The sequence below is a fragment of the Amblyomma maculatum genome, chromosome 4 (genome assembly GCF_055883805.1).
Source record: "Amblyomma maculatum isolate TAMU_Amacu chromosome 4, ASM5588380v1, whole genome shotgun sequence".
NCBI lineage: Eukaryota > Metazoa > Arthropoda > Arachnida > Ixodida > Ixodidae > Amblyomma > Amblyomma maculatum.
In genome coordinates, this window is record NC_139347.1 from 73,998,138 (window position 1) to 74,020,987 (window position 22,850).

The 22,850-nt window shown below is 42.4% G+C and overlaps 1 protein-coding gene across 1 annotated transcript in view; it reads right to left on the reverse strand.

Annotated features, from left to right (window-relative positions):
• Positions 1-22,850, reverse strand: part of LOC146191415 (thromboxane-A synthase-like) — a 58,359-nt gene that overhangs the window by 30,106 nt on the left and 5,403 nt on the right. Inside the window, exons 3-11 of the mRNA XM_084600322.1 lie at positions 22,715-22,767; positions 22,434-22,530; positions 18,373-18,498; positions 17,702-17,933; positions 16,504-16,634; positions 13,352-13,462; positions 11,055-11,152; positions 8,325-8,465; positions 6,098-6,254 (exon numbers count right to left, since the gene is read on the reverse strand). Of these exons, the coding sequence (XP_084456448.1) occupies positions 6,098-6,254; positions 8,325-8,465; positions 11,055-11,152; positions 13,352-13,462; positions 16,504-16,634; positions 17,702-17,933; positions 18,373-18,498; positions 22,434-22,530; positions 22,715-22,767 (1,146 nt within the window). The remainder of the gene's footprint in view (positions 1-6,097; positions 6,255-8,324; positions 8,466-11,054; positions 11,153-13,351; positions 13,463-16,503; positions 16,635-17,701; positions 17,934-18,372; positions 18,499-22,433; positions 22,531-22,714; positions 22,768-22,850) is intronic.

Here is a 22,850-nt window from a genome sequence, read left to right on the forward strand (position 1 = left end):
AAGTTAAGGTAGCGCAATCGTAATCTTTTTAACCTATCCAACGGTATATGACTCGACACTGTAGCATGAAATTTAAATTTTATCAGATTTATCTAATCAACCCTAATAAAGAAACATTATTAGTAAAGCTTAATTTTTTGTTTCGCTTCCAGTCTTCACTGAGACTTAGAAAAGCATGATGGGGTGCAACTTCGGCTATGATGTCATGCCCGGCTCGAAACTAGATCCAATAGAACTTTTAAATTTATTCTTCTAGTAATCATTACCGTCGACGTAGAACATGCGTTACACAGTCCCTTTTATAATAATGGGCAAAACAAAGCAAAAACGAACATAGGCTGGCTTAGTTTAGTTAAACGTGACCTACGTTTAGCTCCTAATCCCGATGAATTCAGGCAAACATCCTAATACATCTGAGGTATAACATGCGGCTGGTCTCATGCTCGGATCTGAGGCTCTTAACCATTCTGTAATAATCGTTAAAATTCAATCCTAATGGTATTCCGGACGCAGCAGCTTTCGCACGATCGGCGCTGCTGGGTACAACTTCATTCACCGTTGCCACGGGCCACCCGGCCATCGTTGCAAAGTTTTATCGATATTCCAAGGAAATCCCACAGCCACATTAAATCACCTCATAGGACAGCATCATACTCTGCAGTCCCGCCACACCTTCTTACTCCGTCGTACAGCTTACATCACCCGCACATAACAATTCCAGGAGTCATACACATGCGTTTAGAAATGGAAACAAGTCACGTCTCCAGCTGACTTTGTGAAGCGTATGTCGCCGCACCAAGACACACTGCTCGCTGCGCTACGACTGCGTTGAAGATGGCCGTTGTATATATTGATCCATCGTGCATAATGCTGATCTATCTGGCGCGGTCTGGACCCACAAGCCCCCTGTTGGCTAAAGCAGACCTATACACATGAGCCCTGGGATTACTAAAAAAAATAATATATTATTAGTTTAATCATTGTTTACAGAATGCAAGCTATCTTTCCAGAAAAAAAAAAACATGAAAAATTGTAAATCTCACTCCTAAGAGGGAAATCGTTTAATGGAGAGGATGATCTCAACATAATTTTTGAAACTGCGTTATGGTATACCTCAGAAGAACAGAACATTACTACACGGCATGAAGAAATAACTAATGGTCTGTGGTTGCTTATAAAGCCCGCTATTCATCAACTACGCCTAATGCTCCCTTTCTACAGATCAACGTTTTGACTGGTAATTTCGATGTGTGGAATTTAAACACAGGTTTCTCTATTAGGTTGAATGTAGAGGGTCTTTCAAAAGTTCCCAGGCCACAGGGTCGGCATTTATGCTTCGATGTGTGGAATTTAAAGGCAGGTTTCTCTATTAGGTTGAATGGTTATTTAAAAGTTCCCAGGACACAGGGTCGGCGTTTATGCTTTGTAATCAGGCCTTCAAACAGCTTTAAAGATACCAAGTTTCGTAGAGGTGAAATGATCATTCTCCTACCCCACACAGTGGTAAGTTTCGGGGGCATCGTGAATGCTGCGCCGCATGGGTCAGAAGCAGGTAGTACGGCCTGGGGACTTTTGACGAACCACACGTCAAACGAACTCTGTTACGACAGCCTCTCGATGTCGTTGTATATGCGCTCATAACATGAAGCCTCAGTCGAAGCACGCGGTTCATGGGTACTGGAAGTCTGAACTCCGTATAAGCCAGGATTCCTTCTTCGGCATTCTGGCGATGCCGCAAAGGTAACCAGAGAAAAAGAAAAGCTAAGGAACAGTAAATTGTTAGTAACATCCCAGCAAAGCCCACAAAGCTATCTCAAGATCATCTTCAAAATTCTCATGCAGAGGTCATAGATAAGCACTTTAGCGCTTATTAATGAGAAGTGCTAAAAAGAAATAATTTGCCAGCCAACTTGAAAAAAAAAAAAAAAAATTAGTTGTGGTTTAGCTCTGGTTAACCCTAGATGAATAGCGAAAAGAATGGCGGAAGCTTCTTTTGCCTGCTACATTATTCCCCTATCACGCCCTATCAGTGTAAGGTGCTACATTATTGGTGACACTTAGGCTCATCCTTTGAGGGTATGACGCGAGAGCCTAAGCTACCAGCCCACATATAAAGTCACACTTCAACCAAGCCGTATGGACGTGCCTGCGTGTCGTAGCGGTAACGAGAATGCAAACGGTTCTGGCAGGCTGATTCTGATATCACCCTCCCATATGAAAGGAGCGACTCGAGCTGGAAGCTCCTGCCCGTGGCATAGGGGTAATGTGAATTCAAATGTCGTGGCAGACTGATTTTATTTCTTTGAGGAGACCGTAGCTCCGCCTCTTCACGGCGTAGTTGCGGCCACCCGACGTTTCGCTCTGACTGTCGTAGTAATGCTTTCGAAATAAAAAGAAAAACCGCTTTGCATGTTTGGTGAGTACAATTTCTCATTGCGCCAACCCTATTAAGATTTTTAAGGAAAAGAAACAGCGCCGTCACTAAACATCAAATTAGGCTATATTATAGTGCCGTAAATTCTTCCGGCAAGAATATGCAGCCCTTAAGCGCAAAAGGAAGGCAGATTCGCTAACAAATCCGGCTAAAACAAGCGATTCGGCGAGTCGGTAATCCATGAGTGCTGACGGGGACGCATAGAGACGAATTAAGAGATGGGTTCAGCCGGATTGCATATTTACCTAACATTTTTTTTTTTCATAAGCTGCAGAATGCGACATTGGCCTTTAAAACATGGTTAGACATAAAGTTAGACATAAAGGGTATTTTCTTTTCTACGGTAAATTGACGTGTCTGTGATTTTCAAAAAAAAAAAAAAAAGCATCGCCCCATTATTGCAAACCTGCGATACTGCTCCGGGATATCTTGTAACGGACATTGAAAACGAGGCTTTATTTGGCACCGCATTCTACAAAATATTTCACTGCACTGCCGTTTGTTGATGAACACGTTCTTTCGAACTGGCCTACATCCTCTTAGAAAAACACGAAGCACTTATTGCAAAAGACCAGTTAAATAGCAAGATGACTTTTTTATTACAAGTTACTATAGTGATTGTAATGAAAATGAGCTGGGAGATTTTTTCTACAATTTACTTTCATGAGTGATACACTCAGTGGAATGACAAATGAGAGAAAGAATGCACCAACAGCTCACCCGATCATAACACGAGGATGGGGCGATTGTGTTTCCCTGCTGCCATTCAAGTGAATGAGGATGCATTGCACTCTGTTTTAATCGCATCTCGTTCGATGACAGTCATATCCTGCGAAAGGTTACGACAAGTTCACCGGTTCTAATTATTGTGATAATTGTTATCTTCAACAAGATACGTGTTGGAGCGGGTGAAAGAGATCCGTTGCTGTAGTGCGTTGGTGTGCAGTTCCTTGCGAGAATTTTTCTAGATAGTGTGTCAAAACACTCTTCTGCCTTTCTCCGCGACGCTCTTACTCGAAGACAATTGCAGCTCTAGTACTGATGCCATATTCTTTTATTGTCGTTTGTCAGCATTTAGCCTTATGACCGTATATTGGTCTTTCTGCAGTAGTGTTACCCTCGCCATCACAAGAGGTGCGAAGCCTTTTGCTCTGGTGACGCTGATTTCTGTGACTGCATGGTGTCTATAAGCGTACAATGTACAACGACCGCATATCGAATCAGATTCTAAGAAATAGGTTCCCCGACAAAGTATTTGGGAATAATGGGGTCTTGCTGGTAGCGGATTTGTGGCTGTCTTTTGAATCTTTTTCACTATGCTCGGTTCTTGCTTAATCGTTCGTATTGTTTATGCTGTATATGCTGAATGAACATATCTTGTGTAGCTCTCTCACGAAGACATCGTGTTTTTCCTACATACACCACACCAGTCCTTTAAACTGGGGACTATACATTCAAACCTCGCAGGGATATGAGCTAGAACTCTAACCTTTGATGATGTTCTTTTTGACAGCAAACTACACTAGCCGGCTGAGTTAATTTTTGTTGTCGGACGCTCTTCCGCCCCCTTAAAGAAAAGGCACTGGCCTGCCTGAGGATTCACGCGGACAGGCCTATACGCAATGCTTTTGGCAAATACGCATGAAAGAGACTCAGGAGAGTACACTTAGTTTAGAGGTGTACCGAACTGGTGCGTGTAGAGCGAAAACTGTTGCTTTATATCACGTATACAAAACGTTGCACGACAGACTCACCTGATGTCAGCCGAATATTTTTTCTTTCTGAAGCCAAGGCTACGCTAAGAAAATATATCTGCACAAAAATTAAACAGTATACGTCGAGAAACCTAGATGAGCGGTTTTATTTCTCTTGATAGGTCATGTGACTCGTGACATCAGTTCTTGCAGACGATGTGATCAGAGACTTCTTTGCAAGAGCTCAGACTGCAACTATAAAAAGGTTGTCATGCATATTAAATGCTTTAAAGCATCTACCAGCGTAATCTGATTATGCTTCATATATATACTTTTTATATTGTCTGTTCTTCCTAAGTCTGTTTGGAGAAAAGAGAGGGATATCTTGTTTCCAAGCACGCGATTAAATTCACCCCGTCGGGAACACCGAAAGCTGGAGATTAGGTGTATTTAAGAGTTCTGGCAAGTTGATAAGTCATGCCACGTATTTAGTCGCGTAGGTACCAAATAGGACACAAGGAAAAATAAAACAGACCGTAAATTCAGTGCAGTTCTGTTTTATTGCATTTAATTTCAAGGTATATATACCCATACACACCCGTATAATTCGAAATAAATTCTTAGAAAGGAAGAGAAAGGAAATGCAATGCGTTTAGGTCTTCAACTGTTCCCTATCCAGCCATATTCGTTGAAAGACTCTCATTCTGTCATAGCCGACGAAATATTATCCAGGGTCCAGTTGCTGGCACCGAAGCCATTCCATGGCCAAGAATCGTCAATGTATCCTGCAACAGCAAGTGATAGTACTAATAAAATAGCCTTCTAATTAGAAAATTTACCTGTCAGAGTCTAGCTTGCGGTTAAGTGGAGGGGCTAGCTTAAGTTTGTTTAATGGTCGTTACAAGCTGACGCATGAAAATAGAGAAAATGTAATGAACCATGTTTTATTCACCCTGCTAACACGAAGCCTTCATCTCGTTTCCAAGGCATATGGGTTTGGCACATTTGTGCCGGTGTACTTAGCTGAATGTTTGTCGCAAACGGAGCTGGCTAAGTGCTCCATCGCTCTCCGCTTAAGTTCTTACCGTGTGTAACTTCCCACAGCATTACTAATCTTCTGCAGCTTGTTTTCACAAGAAATAAATCATGCACCGAATCAAACAGATCTAGCGGTATTCCACATTTTGACTACGTTCTTCAGAACATGACTGCAACTTTGCTTTAAATCCAGGGCTCAATTCTATAAAAATAAGGGTAAATTCACGCATATTTTCCTTTTAACTCAAATGTTTTAATAATTAGATTTAAGAAAGTAAGACGCCTCCAAATTTAACTTCTGCAATGCGTTTTCTTTAGGGTGCGCTACTGCTTTTCTTCAAGAATACTGTTTTTTACATAATGTGGGCTACATAACGCGTGCTACATAGTGTGTATTACATAATGTTTGCTACATTTTTGACATAGTCTATGCTACATTGACAGAGATAGTAAGCGTGTAGAGTGAGTCAGAGAAATAACTTTATTTACTGTTACTCTAGTGGCAATCAAGAAGAAGAAATAGGCATGGGCAAACATGCAGTGCGAAGAGAGGATAACCGATGGTCGCTTAGGGTAACAAAATGGGTTCCAAGGGAAGGAAAGCGTAGCAGAGGGCGGCAGAAAGTTAGGTGGGCGGATGATGTTAAGAAGTTCGCAGGGGTCAAGTGGATGCAGCTAGCACAGGACTGGGTTAATCAGAGGAATATGGGAGAGGCCTTCGCCCTGCAGCGTATATAGTTAAGCTGATGATATTGGTGATGATGATGATGCTGACAACGTTTGCTCATCTTTCTTTTTTGCATCAATATTTCCTGGGAGTATATGTCGCAGTCCTTCGGCACTGCAACCATCGCGGCTGACCGCCGAAAATCTCTGTTCCATTTTGAAATAATTGCCGGTCTGTCGAGGATAGCAGGCCAGCAGTTCTTACCTTCTGCTTCTGGCCCAATTCGAGCTTGAACTTCATCAAAATTCTTGCCAGCGTGTACTTAATGGTTGTCGAAGCCATGCGCATTCCAACGCAGCGACGGGGACCTAGGCCGAAAGGCTGATGCGCCATCTTATGAACGATACCTTCTGGAGAAAACCTGAAAAACGAAAGAGTGATAAGTCTCCCCATATTTTTTTTAAAACGTTTAGATATTTTAACCGCAGCGATGGGTTGTAGTCGCACTAACTGGCCATATTTAAGGTCGCGCACTTGGCTGCGATAGGCTATCCCCCGCAGTGTACAAGAATAAAACATTACTGCGGTTAAAATCACGCGCTGAATGCAATGCTGCAGCGTATAATTAAGGGTACATTAGTCATGTTATTTAGATGAGCTGAGAACAGAAGGTAGAAGGGGTGTGTAAAGGAACAGAATAATAGATCTGGATTAATTCCAATGGCGTCCATGGCAACCGGAATGTAATCGGTGTGAGCTCATTTCTGCAGAACTAGGCCCCCTAGCTTTTCGGTTATTTGCTGGCAGGTAATGTCTTGATCGATTAATTGTTTGAAGGCGTAGGTATCTCCTGATACGTGATTTTCGTTTTAGAAATTAAGCTGCGGATATCACTCATACCATGAGCCGCCGCCGATCGATTTATTTCGGGAAGGTGGCGCCGGAGAACCCAACAGAGTTACCTACTGTACACTTAGCGCTTATACTAACCCTTGGACACACGTTTGTTGTCTGCATAATTTCACCTTGACGATCGTGGCAGCGAACGTTCTTGCTCTCCGGGATTGTTCCCGGGGCGCACAGCTGTGCTCAGTACGCTGATGGTTGCCAGAGCTTTCTCAATTCGCCTTTTTCACAAGGCCGCCCTGCGCATGCGCGCTTCTCTCCTGGTTGAAAACAAACCACCAACCCCAGGTGCGCATGCGCACTTCTTGGCCTCCACGGTAGGCGCTGCTGTAGCGCATCTCGGAGGCCATATGTAGTTAACATTTGTGACAGGCGTATGCGGCAGATGGCGGTAGCTGTCAAGACAGCACATCGTCATTTCGCTGGCGGCTGCATCTCCCAAGGACGTTTTAAACCAGTAGCAGACAAATTTTCAACCACTCCTAGAGCGCGCCACATTTTGTGAAAAAGGTGTATTTGTGACTTGCCGATTCGTGATAAGACGTACTTTGGTGCACAACCTAAGGTAAAATCAATAAAGCTACAGTAGTTGCTGTAATCTGCCCTCCACTCGCACCACTAGCTTATACTACTATGCATCTACATACCGCCCTATTCCGGAATCCTGTAAGACGCAAATAGTATATACCGCGTCAATGCCAAAGCAACATAAATTAAGAGCTCACCTAAATACGTAGGTAAATGGTTCAGAGCACCCAAGAGATATGTGTGTAACAACCTGGATGAATCCTTGCAATCCATTTGAGCGCGTGAGGAGCTTTGCAAGCACCTTTAGCATCCAGGCTTGCTCTGTCGCCTCTCTTGCTCTATGTTTATTTCTACCCCATCTTGAAATTTTTCAATCAACCTTCCTTCAATGACTGCATGAGATTCCTTGTCTCGCAGCAGGTATCACGATGTTCTGATGAAGGAAGGAATGACGCAGCTGGCCAAAAGGCAGAATGAAGCATGAAAATGCAGCAAAACTGCCCTCCTTCTCCCAGGCTGCTAATGAGGCAAAGCAGTAAAAGTTAAGACACCATTCAGTCATCTAGATGTCAAACGTAAACTCAAGCTATGTGTATGCGCATCCGTTGGTACAGCGCGCACCCCGAAAAAATAATATTAGTCAATTTGCACTGCTTCGCTTTAATATTGAGGCACCTGCAGGCTTTTATTGCACATCGCATTTTCTTGTTAATGTAGACTACGGCAGAAATATTTCGACTGGCATACACTCTTAGGCAGATATTCTGCATGTCAATGTGAAGACATCAGTCACCAGCATGGTACGCAGAGGTGGATGAAAAAAAAACGACCTCGTCTTTGTTTACCAAAGAACACATTTGCGAATGGGCAACACACAAACTTAGTGCGCTCATTTCTGTCACGATCGAATAGTGCCTGCGGATCTTCCTGGCTTTAGCGGCACCCGCTGATAAAAGGGCTGTCACATCTTTCATTCGGCGCAATGTGGTCGACTAACCAAGTCACCGCAAAGACGCTGCTTAATAAATTTTGCATATCTCTTACCGTTGGGACCTACCTGTCTGGATCAAACACCAAGGGATCTGGCCAGTACCGTGGATCTGTTTGTACTTGATATGTCGGCGACATAATGCAGGTTCCAGCCCTGAACCTTAGACCGTTGCACTCAAAATCTTCTTTGGCCTGGCGGGTTGTGAAACTTCAAATGGCAGAAAAAAAAAATGAAAATTGAGCGAGAATGGGTTCTTTCTGCGAAGTTTGGCGGTATTTTCTGCATGCAAAATCCATAGCAGCCCATTAAGACGGCATGCAGAGTGAAGCCGTAAACTTTCAGTCGCTATTACATCTACTCGTATGCAGTTATTCAGGTTTCTGTGTGGATCTATCTCGATGTCAGAATGTGCATCCAGAATTTAGTTAGTACTGATTAGTATAACTACAGCATTTTTTCAACCCTATTCAGACCTGATACCAGAAAGAGCACGGCATGTCGAACGCACGATGCTGTTAACGATGTACTACCAGGATGCGACAAACACTTACCCACTATTCAAGAAATTCAGGCTCTTTTTTTCTGTGTGTGTGCATCGGAGGCCAGAAAGTTATTTTTTGAACTATTATAAAAAAAATGAAAATTTCAGCCTCATTTTGCTCATCTTTAAAAAAGCGACGGTTGCCAGTTTATTCAGAATAGGGTGTTCTAAATAAAATTAACACGTACATTCTATCATAGCTTGCGAAGAAAGAGACCTGGTCTATATCTATAGAGCCATGATGTAAATGCTATTACTAGCCGCTGCCAAATCCTGCCCCTTTCCCTCACAAATGTTTGCTTCTATCTCGCAACGAAACTAATAGATAGAATGATAACGTTTTCAAGGATAATATTACTTTCATTCCTCGGAAAAGGTCACATGAAAAAAAAAAAATACTCAGACCAAAGCCTCACTGGGCTTGACTGGCAACGCCTGGCATACTGTGAAGAACATGTGATAATTTGATGGGGGACGAAGAGAGAAAGCCACGTTTGGAGAAAGAAGAGGAAAACGTGAAGGTTGGCTCGAGGAGCGCGAGGCACGAGCAGGGAGAACAGGCCTCTCAAATCATTTTTTTTTTATGCAAGTATATTAAAAAAAAAATTCTTTGCTACCCAATTCTTGGCCGATCCCCCTCTGTGGGTATGTGCCATAAGTTATTTGGACAACAACAATAACAACAGGCGAGCAGCGGAGCCGATCGGCTGTCCAAGGAGCTCGGAGCGGTGCGTCTTCTGCCAGGCCTGACCCGGGGATCCAGACCTGGGGCCTGCCGGCAGTATCCTGTCCTGTTCTCCTGTCAACGACGAAACTCGGAACGGTGGTCGGGCCCGGGAGTGCCACAGCGCCAGCTCTTCACTGGCACGAGCGTTCGGCGCCGTGCTGAGCCCAGGCACGTCGGGGAGCCCTAACGCATCTGCCGTGGAAAGGCCACTCGAGGCCTCTTGTCTCTACTGGGCCCCGACCGGTGGCCTAGCCTTCTGATGGGCTTACTGAGGCCCTACTGCACCGGCCCTGCAGAACTCTGACTACCCGGAGCGTCTGCACCGGCTTCTCCATCCAACGAACTAACTGGTGACTGTAGATAACTTAGTGTTAAGTCTTTGACCCACTTGATCGATCTACTCTCGTCCCGTCCATGTGTACATAAATTATTCGTTGTTAGCTTGGTCAGTCTGGTCGTATATTTAGATTGCTGTCTCTGAATAAGCCACAGAATAAGGTGGCAAGAAGAGTTAAAGAAAAGAACGTCACACATACACGTACCAGGCAAAAAATATAAACGTGCCAAAACGAAGAAGGAAAAGTTATTGTTTAAAACACTGAGCCTTCAAAGCTTTCCAGAGGTTATACATGGTAACTGTAAATGTATGCTTGTTGAAACTTAGTTAAGTAGTCCTAAGGTCTAGTGAGTGCGCAGTTTCTCTCCATTTTTTTAACTCCGTGGTACGCAATAGAGGAGTTGCGGCTGATGAGAGCCATTATTAATACAACGGTGCCTGAAGTTATCATTTCAGAAGTGCTTCAAAATAGTGAAATTTGTCAGAATAGCAATGAAAATCACAGTTTTGGATATATTTGTATGTTTTGTAAGGCCTAAATTGTAGAAAATATTTCAGAACAAAAATGTTTGCCAAAGAAGCGTGCGATATCCGTAGACTCTAACGTCATATCGCTGAATGAATTTACTTAGCGTGCGTACAATTTTCCTATTAATCTAGAAAGGCATTAAGAACAGAACATTACAAATAAACGAGATGAGCGTGAAGTCTCTTGCAGAGGGGAACAACAGGGGGGGGGGGGGGTCTATGCCAGTTCACAAGCGAAAACTATTTACACGGCTTAAATATTGTACGGGTCAACACTTGCAAGACAAATTACCAGACGTGTCTAAAATGAAGGATAGGTAGGCAATATTTTCTTCAAACGGTTGAGGAAAATTATGAACTTAGTTTGTCTTATCATTATCGATGAGGACCTTTGAACCAATCCATAGTTTTCTGTATCGCGGGTTGCAAAACGGACATTGCTTAGAAATAATTTAGCGCAGAAGAGGTACTAACTCTATCATCACCATAATGAGGTAATGATACAACTACAGTTGCGTAGAGATCACTAACAAACACATTGAAACATAATGGACTAATGAAACCTAATGAGCCGTTCTGTTTAATATGGGCAAACAACATATCCTTTCTTTACATGTTTTTCAGCCACTTTTGTTGCTTTTCAGGCTGTAATTGTGTACGTACATGAGTCCTGGTGGAAGGAGGCGTAGTGACTCGTCCAGTACTTGCTGCAGGTACTTGAGTTTTTTCGTTACTGTGTCGTAATCGAGACTGCTGCTTTGCTATAGGACAAAGAGAAAAAGTTCAAAGGCGGATGGAATAGACTTGTAAACATCCAGAAACCTGGTATAGAATATTATATGTAATATTATCGTTGCTTTTCTTATATCAGCTTGACAACAGTGCATTTCACTAACCGTGCATATTTTGAAGCAGTTTCGCACCTTTTTGTGCTTCAGTATGTGAGCAAGCTCTATCTGTTTACTGTCGCCTCACAGTGATGCTTCGAACAAAACAATACCACCTAGTCTTTACGTTGAAAATTTATTCAAAAGATTAGGAAAACCAAAATATGGGTAAAATAAAGGTTTTGAAACAATACCTTTTGCCGGGTGACACACGAAAGGCTAAGCAACGCTCTGTTTTCTTATACCTAAAAGATAACAAGCCTATAAAAATGCCACAGCACTTTCCATAAACAGAATGGTTTCTTTGCAAAGAAATTGAAAAAAAAAAAAAATCTCCGCAAAAAGAACTTAGAACTTACATTATCATCAATTACTTCCATTATTTCATGCCGAAGTTTCTCTTGCACAGCTTGATGTTTTGCTATGAAATATGTCACATAGCTCAATGCAGTCCCTGTCGTGTCAAACCTGAAAGCAGTTGAAATCGACGACGTTATATCGTTTTCCATAACCGATTCAATCCGCTGAAAATAAAAGCCTGCCTTGGGGAGGACAAGTGTATAAAATATAATAACGGCAAAAACATAACTATGGCCGTATCTCCAGGACACCCCTGTCGAATCTTGTGAAATTATCAATCTCTCGTTGACACTAGCAATCTCAACTAACAAATACATAGTTACAAGGCTCTCAGCTGCCGAACCCGAAGATGCGGGCTCAACCGAGGCCGTTGCAAGCCTTGTCTCGTTGTATACGTGAATGTCGAGGCGCCCTGGTACGGAGTGCTTGTTAAAAAAACCCTGATGGTTAGGATTAGCCCGAAATCCTCCACTGTAGTGTCCTTTATATCCCTTGGTATAGTTGCCGACAATCCCAAAATAAATATTGCCGAGACTGCGGAAGGAACATTTGAATAAGGCATATTTGTAAAGCGGTATAAATCTAAGGGGTCCTTTGCAAGCACACAGCAACATAATAAATGGTGTCCTTGTGGGTTTTTTGCAAGCTTCTGCCGGCAAGAGAGGGAAATTCACTTGGCCACACATGCTCTGGCGACAAGTGCTATTTTCAAATATGTCCCTGCCGCGGTGGCTGCGGCAGGTATTCCGTATCTGTCGCCTTCGTTCTGCTGAGGAAAGCGTTTGCGTGGTTTAAATATATTCCAATATCATCACAATGATTTCTTTAGGCATTCAGAATAAGCCGATTAGTGTATTGTCGTGTTGAAGCGTCGACAGTACTTTAACGATTAAAACTAGGTAGCATCAATACAGATCAACAGCTGAGAGATCATCAAGGCTTTGCCGCAAATATCTGATAGCTCTATTTTGACCAGTATAGCTTATCTGTCTCTAACCATATAATCAGGAAGTGCACTGGGAGTACGTTTTATCAACATATTTGACTTTATTTCTCTTTAATGTTTCTGAGTGTGTACTGGCACATGTGCACGTGTGTCGACAATGCTCTAAGGGCAATTAAGAAATTATATTCAAATATTTCTGTCAATCAGTCTTACTTCGAACAAAACGGAGCTTGTAGGTCACATACGAGAAGGATGTATACAACTAAAAAATTCTGCATATCCTCCTTAACCTCACACTGAATTGCAGGTGGGCGCCTCATTTGACTGAGAATATATTAACTTCGAAAACAAATAATACATAACAAAGTAGTGACATTACCTTTAAAAGAAGGTTACACAAAAAACTAAGTGCAAAATTGAATGCGGCAAATCCTAAAGACCTCAAAGTGACTTACTCAAGAGATCTAAAAAATTGCATATTACTTCTTATTTTATTCATCGCCTCCCAGAGAGTAAGATGACCATATTTTACACATCGAAGCGCGCACTTTAAAAAAGAAATAATGCAAATGGTTCATTGCCCCTACCCGGCTATAAAAAGTGAATTCGCCGTCATGAACACCTCCTCGTTGCTCAGGTGCCGCCCTATTTTGGGAACTGTTTGTAAAAGAAGAAAAAGTGCAGCAGAAATTATCACAAACTTACCAACAGCAAATTTGTGACAGTTATTATGTACAGGTTGACAACGTGGCAATAAAAGCGTATACGTCACCGGCCGCGGCATCCTCAGCTTTGTATTCTTTGTTCGTGTTTTTCCAGAAATCCGCAGATGGCACTGTTGCGTCGATGAGGTTCTGGAGCAAGTCTGGCCTCCGCAACTGATTATTGTCACATGCAAAAAGATAATTATTTTTTCAGTTGGTTTTTAATGCGTAAGCATTGAATGGTTCGTCAGCAATGTAACGCGATGTCATCCAGAAACAGCAGGCATCCAGAATCTAGGTGACGTCACAGTCACATGACCTCACACGAAAATATCAAGTAACGTGACGTCGCACACAAAACTAAAGTTGTAAAGTTGAGGCATGCAATCGAAACAAACGTCTACTTCATGTTTCAAATTGTTCGCCTTTGCAATATGATTGAGCTTGTAAAAAGTAGCGAGGATTACATACGGGATTTGAACCTACGCTCTTCGGGTAGCGCGTTTGATATCTGGAGTGTGCTAACTTGAACTGAGGTGCCTATTAAGAAAGTTTAAAAACTTAGATAATCTGTGATACCGACGGCTTTCAATTTCACAAAACAATCCGAATCAACCTTACTACGACCACTTCAGCGCAAAGACCTTTTATATATCCAGCCACTTAAACGATTCATATACCACATGTGTCCTCGTAATCCCGGCAAACTTCCTAATCTCATCCTCCCACCTAAATTTTGTGCTTCCCCCTGCTACGTTTGTCTTTCCTTGGACTCCAGTCTGTCAACCCTAATGATCATCGATTAATTCCCTTCGCATTACATGACCTGCTCATGCTCATTTCTTGGTCATGATTTCGACTTGGACGTCATTAACTCGCATTTGTTCTCTGGCCCACACTGCACGCTACCCCTCTCTTAACGCTACACCTCCCATTTTCTGTTTTTTAGTTTTCCGCGTTTTCCTTAATTTAAATTGAACTCCTTCCTATAGCCTCCGTTCCCGCCTTATAAGTGAGCGCCGGTAATATAGGATTTTATGTACTTTCCTCTTGATCGACACAAGTAAACTGCTAGTCATGATCTGCGAGTACTTGCCAAATACGCTCCATACTTATGTGATTCTTCTAGTTATTTCATTTTCGTGGTACGGATCTGAGGCCCTTTCCTGTCCTATGTATACGTATTCGGTTACCGATTCCAGCACCTTGTTGCCTTTGTAAACTGCTGTTCCTGTTATAGGCTGTTAATTTAGCCTTCTGTCTAATATATTTAGGCTCACCGCTCTGATTTTTATGTCTATGCCATTATGCCATTGCTATTCGTCACATGAACTCAGCAAGGCAATATAATATCCGAAAATCGCAGAATATTGAGGTATTTTTCATTAACTCTTATCACTACTTGTTCCCATTCCAGGCCTCTGAATATTTCCTCTAAGCATGCGATGAATAATACTGGGGAGATCGTGTCTCCTTTCCTAACACCCTGTCTTATGGGGATTGTATTACTTTCCTTATGGAGGAGTATGGTTGCTGTGCAGCCGGTGTAGATATCTTCGAATAACGCTTACATATGGCTCATATACCGCCTAATTTCTCAATGGTGTGGCTCCCACTGAGTGAAATGTTTTCTCGTAATCCATGAATATAGGGGCTGGTAATGCTGCGAACATTTTTCTGTCACCTATTTAATAGTGTGGATAAGCTACATTGCAGATAAGTCTTTACAAAAGCCTGGGTGATGCTTTGCTTAAATCAAGTTTATGCCTGAGCGACTTCTAGTAGCGATAACCTTACTAAATACCTTGTACGTAAAAGATAGTATAGTCTGATCGGTTTGTAATTTTTCAAGTTCTTGACATTCCATTCTCTGTGAATTAAGATAATCCTAAAGTTCTTTCAGGCTTACGGAGCTCTCTAAATCACGAGGCATTGATTACGAATATAGGGGGGCCAGCTTTTCCGCCACGATATTTCCGCCGTCATGCAACAAACGTATAGTTCGCTGATCTACCCTAGTTGCTTTCCACATTTTTCGTACCTTCTAATCTTTCATTATTTCGCTCTTGGTTACCGATAGAATGCTTGTTTGGTCACCGCTGCTGCCGCTTTCGTTATCTTCCGGATTAATTCGGCTGCTGTTTATATCGCTGTACAACTTCTTGGATCTAATCCGTATTGGTAAAATGGTGCCCTGTCTCTTAGGACATAAGCTTGCTTTTTATGTTGTAAAGGCGTAAACGAGAGCAATGCTTTTGGCTTGAACAAAAAAAAAAAAAAAGACAGCAGAAAAGTTGATTAGGTAATTTTACTTAATTAACCTCGTAATCATTAGCATACATTACAAGCATAATATCCGATTTTACTGTAAATTCATTCGCATAGGATTGCGCTTACGTACCCACAGCAGATTACAATATAAGAATCTCTAAATGCTTAAAAATGTTTCCAAGCATAATGTGCTATGGACGAAGCTTGGTTCAGTAGAACTGACTTTTGTTGATATGGGAGCATTGGTACCGCTTCTCATCGCACTGTTTGGCAATAAATATTTCATACGATAAAAAGAAATGGTGCGAGACTGATTAAACCACCTTGCCGTTGAGAATAATTAATGTATCCGGTGGCGGTGACACGACCTCGAACTGCATGAACCGTTCATATTTCAGCAAATACCAGCTCAACCAGGCATATATTTCACATTTATAAGAGCAAAGATTTGGTGATTCAAATTTACTGCACCTTTGTCGGAAAAAGCAGCCAGAAGACATATTTAGAGAATACAGATAGATGTTTTTATTTCAGAGGTAAGGGAGCAGACGTTTATATCTAACATATTTTTGCTTGTCCAGAACTTGTGTTCTGCAAACTCGCCAACACAAGGCCATCCGCTATTAAGGGTTTTAGCTCAATTTAGGGCTAATAATAAGCATCAGTTATTTATTGCGACAAAGTGGTCGTGTGTTATGCTTCGAATGAATCTATTGCGCGGAACGCTGTTGTAGCTACGAAGAGGATGACAACAGTTCTGAGTGACCCAGAGTGGTACAATATGAAGGGAGCAAAACTAAACCTGCACTAAACTCTCCACATCTTTCTTCCGTGGAACTCTAGTTCTCTCGCCCCTCCCCCCCCCAAATACATTTGAAAGACTTGAAAAGCACCTCGAAGACACATCACAAAAATTAAAACCACGTGCATGTTGTTGCGCTTACCGATGGACTGCTCCGGCGGAGTTCCACTATCTTTGATGTTTCCTCCCCCAGCGTTTTAAAGGTAAACTCGCCAAACAGTGCAATAATCCAGTAGAAAGGTAGCATGAGGTTTCCGAGTGCCGTCGTGCATTCTGAAATTATTTCATAAGCAAAAACACGTGCACTTCTGAATAAAGGGCGCAATGGCAGTGCAGCCTGTGCACTTCACTGATGCCGTGATGTGAGAATGTAAATCGATATTACCTTAAAAAAAGAGTACGCTTTCCTAACATAAGTAGCTAGCCAAGGTGCATAAAGAACACTCATTGGAGGATGAAGGTCTAAAAACGTGTATAATACATTCAGAAAACATCCGCAAGCGGTTGCCTCCTTTTCGCGATCTTTCATTCATTCTCAAAATGAACAAACAACAATTGCTTCCTCATTGCATTAATCACTCTTAAGATTATTACGGCTTCTCAGGTGATTTCCTTCCATACCGTACACAGCAGCTAAATGTAACCAAGTTATTAAATAAGCTGAGGTACGCTAGGCAAATGAAATCAACCGTATGCTGTCGGAAACTATGTTCCGTATTTTTGTTCTTAAAAGGTACGTAATAAGCAAACGCTCATTAGTTGATTAATTAAATACTGTCTTCTAGAAGGAGCCATAATTTCATGACTTATCAATCACTTACGTTACGTGCTCAAATGCTTACCGCGAGGTACCGCATACACGGATCATTTTATCAGTGTAATTACAATCGATGCTGAATAAAATAATAGTGACGTGACAGCTCTGCTACCCCCCCCCCCCCCCCATCTCCAATACGCGTTCACAAAAAAGTAATTCTTTCCCACAAAACACAGATCATATTTGTAATGCCCTCAAAATGACGCCGGCAACTGCTAAGCCGCTAGCGAAGTTCTTTCAGTTTGCTAAAAATAAACAAAGGTAAATCGTAGCAAGTTGTAAGCACTTCAGTATGCGTTTACACAATTCGAACTAAAATTCTGATATTGAATCTTATTTCTCCAAGCTAACAGCGAAAAAATTAGCTGATTAGTTTTTAATAACTAAGTTCCAGCTTAAAAAATTGCACATTCTAAGCAACGCGACTCAGTAGAGCTCAATCTGTTTTATTCGCATCGCGTCGTCTTTAAAGTCTCCTTTACATTTACCTGAGACACTGCCTACGCGTTTCAGACCCACGTACGTGCGATCATGTGCAGCGGTCCAATCATGACACCGTCGAGCACACTCTTCGTAATCAGCAAGAGCGGGTGATTTGGTTCACGTTGGAATACGGTGTCGATGCCGAATGCGCCACGCGCCGTGTAGTCCATTGACAGCAGCTGGTACTCGTCATACGCGTGCACTTCTTTGTCCGCGACAGCCTCCAGCCTCTCCAGAAAAAGGTCAGCGCTCCTACCAATCTCGGGCATCATCTGCATGTAACAGCAACACGAATACAGACTTGGCATCTCCTGCCGAGCCACACCACGCAAAGTAAGCATTCGTTCATCTAGGACACCAGAAGATAACAAGCAAGGACAGCAAGACCCGTAGTGGTAATTTATTGGCATGAGTTCACGTTGTTGGTTGTGGCTTTCGCAGACGGCGCACTTCATTCGTACTTACGGAAAGCTAGAGTGAATGTGAACCTAACTGAAATACAGCTTCTGACAGGCAGCTGATGTATTTTTATTCTAGCATCCACTGATATTGCAAGGTCGTTCTATATTTCCCTTTGAGTACTGAAATAAAAGCCAGACCGTCTAATCTAATTCCACTTTTATTCGGTAGCCCATCGTATAAGTATCCGGTAACAATCCTTTGCACTACAAATCCCGATCCCAAGATTGCACGTGCTTTAGAGGTCATTACCTGTTTAATCTTTACAGCGCTGAGGCCGTAATTCACAGCGGCTCGAATGCTCTTCCAGTCGTCGCCTCGGGCATGCAATATGCTTTTGCGAAGAACGGGATGCATTTGGTCCGTCATCATCGTGAGCTGAAAGGGAGAAGCAGACTTAATTCTTAGAGCAGGTCCAAGCAAGCACAGTTTTCTGTAGAGCCACGGGGTCAAGGGAGCAATGCCGTAAATGCGCATCCGCTCAGCCAGCGGTGTTGTTTTTTAAGGAAACAAGAAAGAGCCTTCTCACCTCTATCGTCGCCCTGTCGAATCGTGAGTAGCAACGAAACAGCGTCTTAGTTTCACTGCTTTCATTTTTTTTTCTTTTCCGACAGACTATGCATGTGCGGACTAATGTGTACGACTTTGCACTTGAGTTCTCCATTTCTGGCGTTTTTTGAATTGAGATAAAAATTATCGATTGCTGTCACAATTAGAGCTTGTTTCGGGTACAAAGTTGCCAGAACGGTTACTGCATTTCTTTTTTTTTTCTTTTTTGCGCTCGCTGTTCGCGAAGTTGCGCAAATTTTCTTTGCGCACGCTCCTTTACGAAATCCTGGAATGTGTATAAATATGGAGCAGTCAAAAACCATCAGATCATATGGGGATGAAGACTTTTCATAGTGCTTGCACTAAGCCCTACTTTCATATCCAGTGGTGAGGCCGGCTGCGGGAGGATTTAATTTTAAGGCGAAAACATTTCTTAGCTTATGCGCTAAGCGCACAGAAAGTGTGATCAGAAAGCATCTATCGCACTACCATTTGAAAAAAAAAAAAAAAGAATCTTTATTCGGAAATCGAAAAACGTTTTTTTGACCCTCAGTCGAGCGCTGAAGCAGCTAAGCTACAGGTACCCACAGCTAATTTTCTTTTATCTTTATTGGCTTTATTTCACAAACACTACAGGCTGACCGATTATTCAAAAGTGAACGGGTTTACATGCAATACCTCTAAATTTAAAAGGTTCAAAGTGATAACTTTTTTCAGCACATTGATAAAATCAAGTACACGCGACTGAGTTTTCAAAATATGAATTATCTAGCGGATAGAATCCCCCAAATACTTTCGGAAAGGTCTGATATAATGACCAGCATGGCGAACAGTCATTCGACGTTTCCACACGCTATGCAAGCCTAACAACATTATAATATGATATGGAACACCGTAATCATTTTCTAGTATAAGATCCGAATTCAATGAATGCTTAAAGGGAAGTATCAGCGCTAAATCCGCTAACGGATATCCCCGCCCCCCCCCCAAAAAAAAAAAAAATAAAATCCCATCCCAATCACCTATAAAATCTTGTTCAACAGTCTCCGGCATTTTACACAAAATACAGCTCACGTCCCAATGCACAAATATTTACTTGTTCACCATCCACCCTTCTCGTGGGGAAAGGGCTGTATTTCCCCTTGCCTAGCCTGCCGTCTCCATGACAACGTAGGGGGCACCCCTGTGCATGCGCGAGCTAAAGTCAATGGAACTGGAAATGTACCGTAACCACTAAAGCGGTGCCACCGCGGCCGCCATATTTGTTCCAGCTCAGCTTGCATGTTACGCATGTTTCTTGCAACTTCGAAACATGAGGGGCGCTCTGAGTGGGCGAGGTTCTTCAAATTTTCGAGAATAAGGTTGGGGAAGTCGTGCTTAGACTGTAAGGAAAAAATAAAAAAACAGAATTCGCCTTCTGTGCGAATAAAATAGGTTGTGAAACGAAAGAGTGCTACGAAGGCAGTAGGTAAATTCATGGACTGTACATGCATTTTATGCTGAAGATAATATCTGAGCAGGTAAGAAAACTGTCCCGGGTTGGGAAACATGTATGAACCAATTATTTAGCGGACACTTAATTAATTTTGTCGCTGTGGTTTTAAAAAGAACAGATTTTTCCGGTTAAGTCAAGTCCGAATGTCATTTAAATAAAACATTACGGTCTTGAAATGCAATAACGTTGTTGGTGAGATCATAGTAAATGCTGATATACAATATATTTCATAAAATCCCGCTTCCTTCATTCATATAATTTCTCGATTGCAATTTAGAGGCGCTAATAAAGACAATATCGAGCTAATTCTCACTTTTACAAGCACGTAATCTTTGTGTGTATGTTATGTGCGAAGCAGTAGTAAGTGAGCCAAATAAAAATGAAATTAACATTGTAGAAACTTTGCGAGTTTATCTCGCTATATTTTTAAGGCAGATGCTCGCATTGCGACGCTCTTAGAGTCACATTTGTTTAGCGCTGAGCCCCTTTAATACGGCAGGACATATATTCGGCAAGCTGGATAGTTAGATTTTGTACACATTATGAAATGAAGTAAAGAGCGCCAAATGCAAGTCAACTCGAAAAGCGTATGTCACGCGGCCAGCGAGCAGCAGGTAAGAAATAGATACAATAATAAACAAAGGCCGGAATGCTCGTCACATTCCGGAAAAGGGGTGCCAAAACAAAGCCGCGTCCCTTCGCGTCAGCCACTGCCATTCCAGGACGTCGCTATTCAAAAGGTGAGACACAGTGTGTTGCTTAATTCCTTATAATTCGAAGAATTAAACTCGTCGAGTGCTCAGCGGCGTTGTGCATGGAGAAAACGAAGAAATTTGCGAAAGAGAACAAAGTATCAAGAAGCAGGAACCAACGCCGCAGTTCAACCACGAGAAAGGTCAACCCAATGTGCAGAATGGTCCGACAATATTTAAAAAACTGCCTTGGCATTCTTACTGTCTAAAGTGCGCTTTCCCATCAAAACACGTCTCTATCGAATGTTATACTTTGAGAAAAGGCACACATTATGTTCAATGATTACGACACGCAGAGCTGCCTAATATTTTTATCACATTGACCTTATATCATTATTTTTTTTCTTCACATGCAGAGCGCTATGAAGCCCAATGTAAATTCGAACACTTGGCTCGCAGAGACTTGTGTTGCTCGTCGGTGAAAATTTATGCCGCTTCATCCTATGTAGCCGAAGTAGTAGATCATTCGCGACCATTCATACCGCTTGGAATGGTGACATGGGCCTTCCCGGATTCCTTGAGATTGGTGAAGCCTAAAGAGCAGCAGCCGGGTGTATTTATGCATTGCAGTCCCTATTCGGGGTTTTGCAAAACGCTGAGAGGGGACACGTTCTGGAGCCCGCCGCGGAAGCCATCTCCATATACTGCAGCACTGGTGCTTGTGAATCTGACGGAACATTTATGGCGGCGCGTGTCCACGTGACCACGGATAACCTGTCGGAGGCGCGGCTTAGCGCGGCTTCGAAGAGCGGATGCGATCCTTTCCCAGTTCTAGTGGTTTTATGCGCGCGCAGCTGCGGAGAGCTACGACCGATGCCTGCTCCACCGCCATCGCCGCGTCGCGAATTAATAGGAGAAAAGAGGCATGCAAAGTATGCTGGCACCATATACCAGGTGGGCACGCTGCCGCAGTAGCTGTGACGGGCGCGCGGTATTCGATGATTGTTATTTGACGGGCGTAACTATAAGACGGCGCATTGTGTGCATCGTATCGATTAGTCATTGGTTGTAAATGTGGTGCCAGGCTTAGTGCATCGACGGTTTGGCGGGGCCGCCGCGCTGTTTCTGGCGGTCCTATACTCGTTACTGTCGAAAGAGATCAATAAAATAAACATTGAAACCAGTATTGTGTCTGATCTTAACAAAGCTATCGCTCGACATTTCGTGCAGCATCGTTGAAAGACTATGTCTCATAGATCTCTCTCTCTCTCTCTCTCTCTCTCTATATATATATATATATATATATATATATATAGAGAGAGAGAGAGAGCGGGAAGTATATATATATATATATATATATATATATATATATGTATGTATACACACACGCTTGCGGCTGTCTAGACGTGTTTTGTCCATAAATGGCGGCTGTGCCCTGTAATAATTTGCTGAACTAAAACTTTTCCGTGTTTGAAACTTGGAAGCGCCTGTATCACATTTAAGTTCACAGTGGGTATAAGCATTACCTGTAAAAATAGCATTGAATCATAAAATTTTACCACAAACTCTATACTTACTCCACGGTCCACGAAGTTTCTGAAGTTTCTGACGAAAACGTACTCCAGGAATTCGAGGTCATTAACAACCAGAAAAGGAACATCTCCATAGTAGAACCTGAGAAAGAAAATGTGTTTCTATGCGCAGTAATGTGTCATCGCCAAAATTAAAGCTATGTGCAAAAGGTGTTGCATAGCAAGCTCTGAATGATGTTCCAATGTGGGCATGCGCCGTTTGATTATCGTTAAGCTCAAAGCAGGAGCGGAAAATGTGCGATGTGCGTACTCTCTGATGTACTCACCCAAACACATCTCCGTACTTCTTTAGCCATTTCCCAATAACTTTGTAACGATCCTGAAAGGGATAAACAAGTTGGTAATGGAAAAAAACAACAACATAAGGTTTAACGTCCGTAGCCACAGACTGGCTATGAGAGA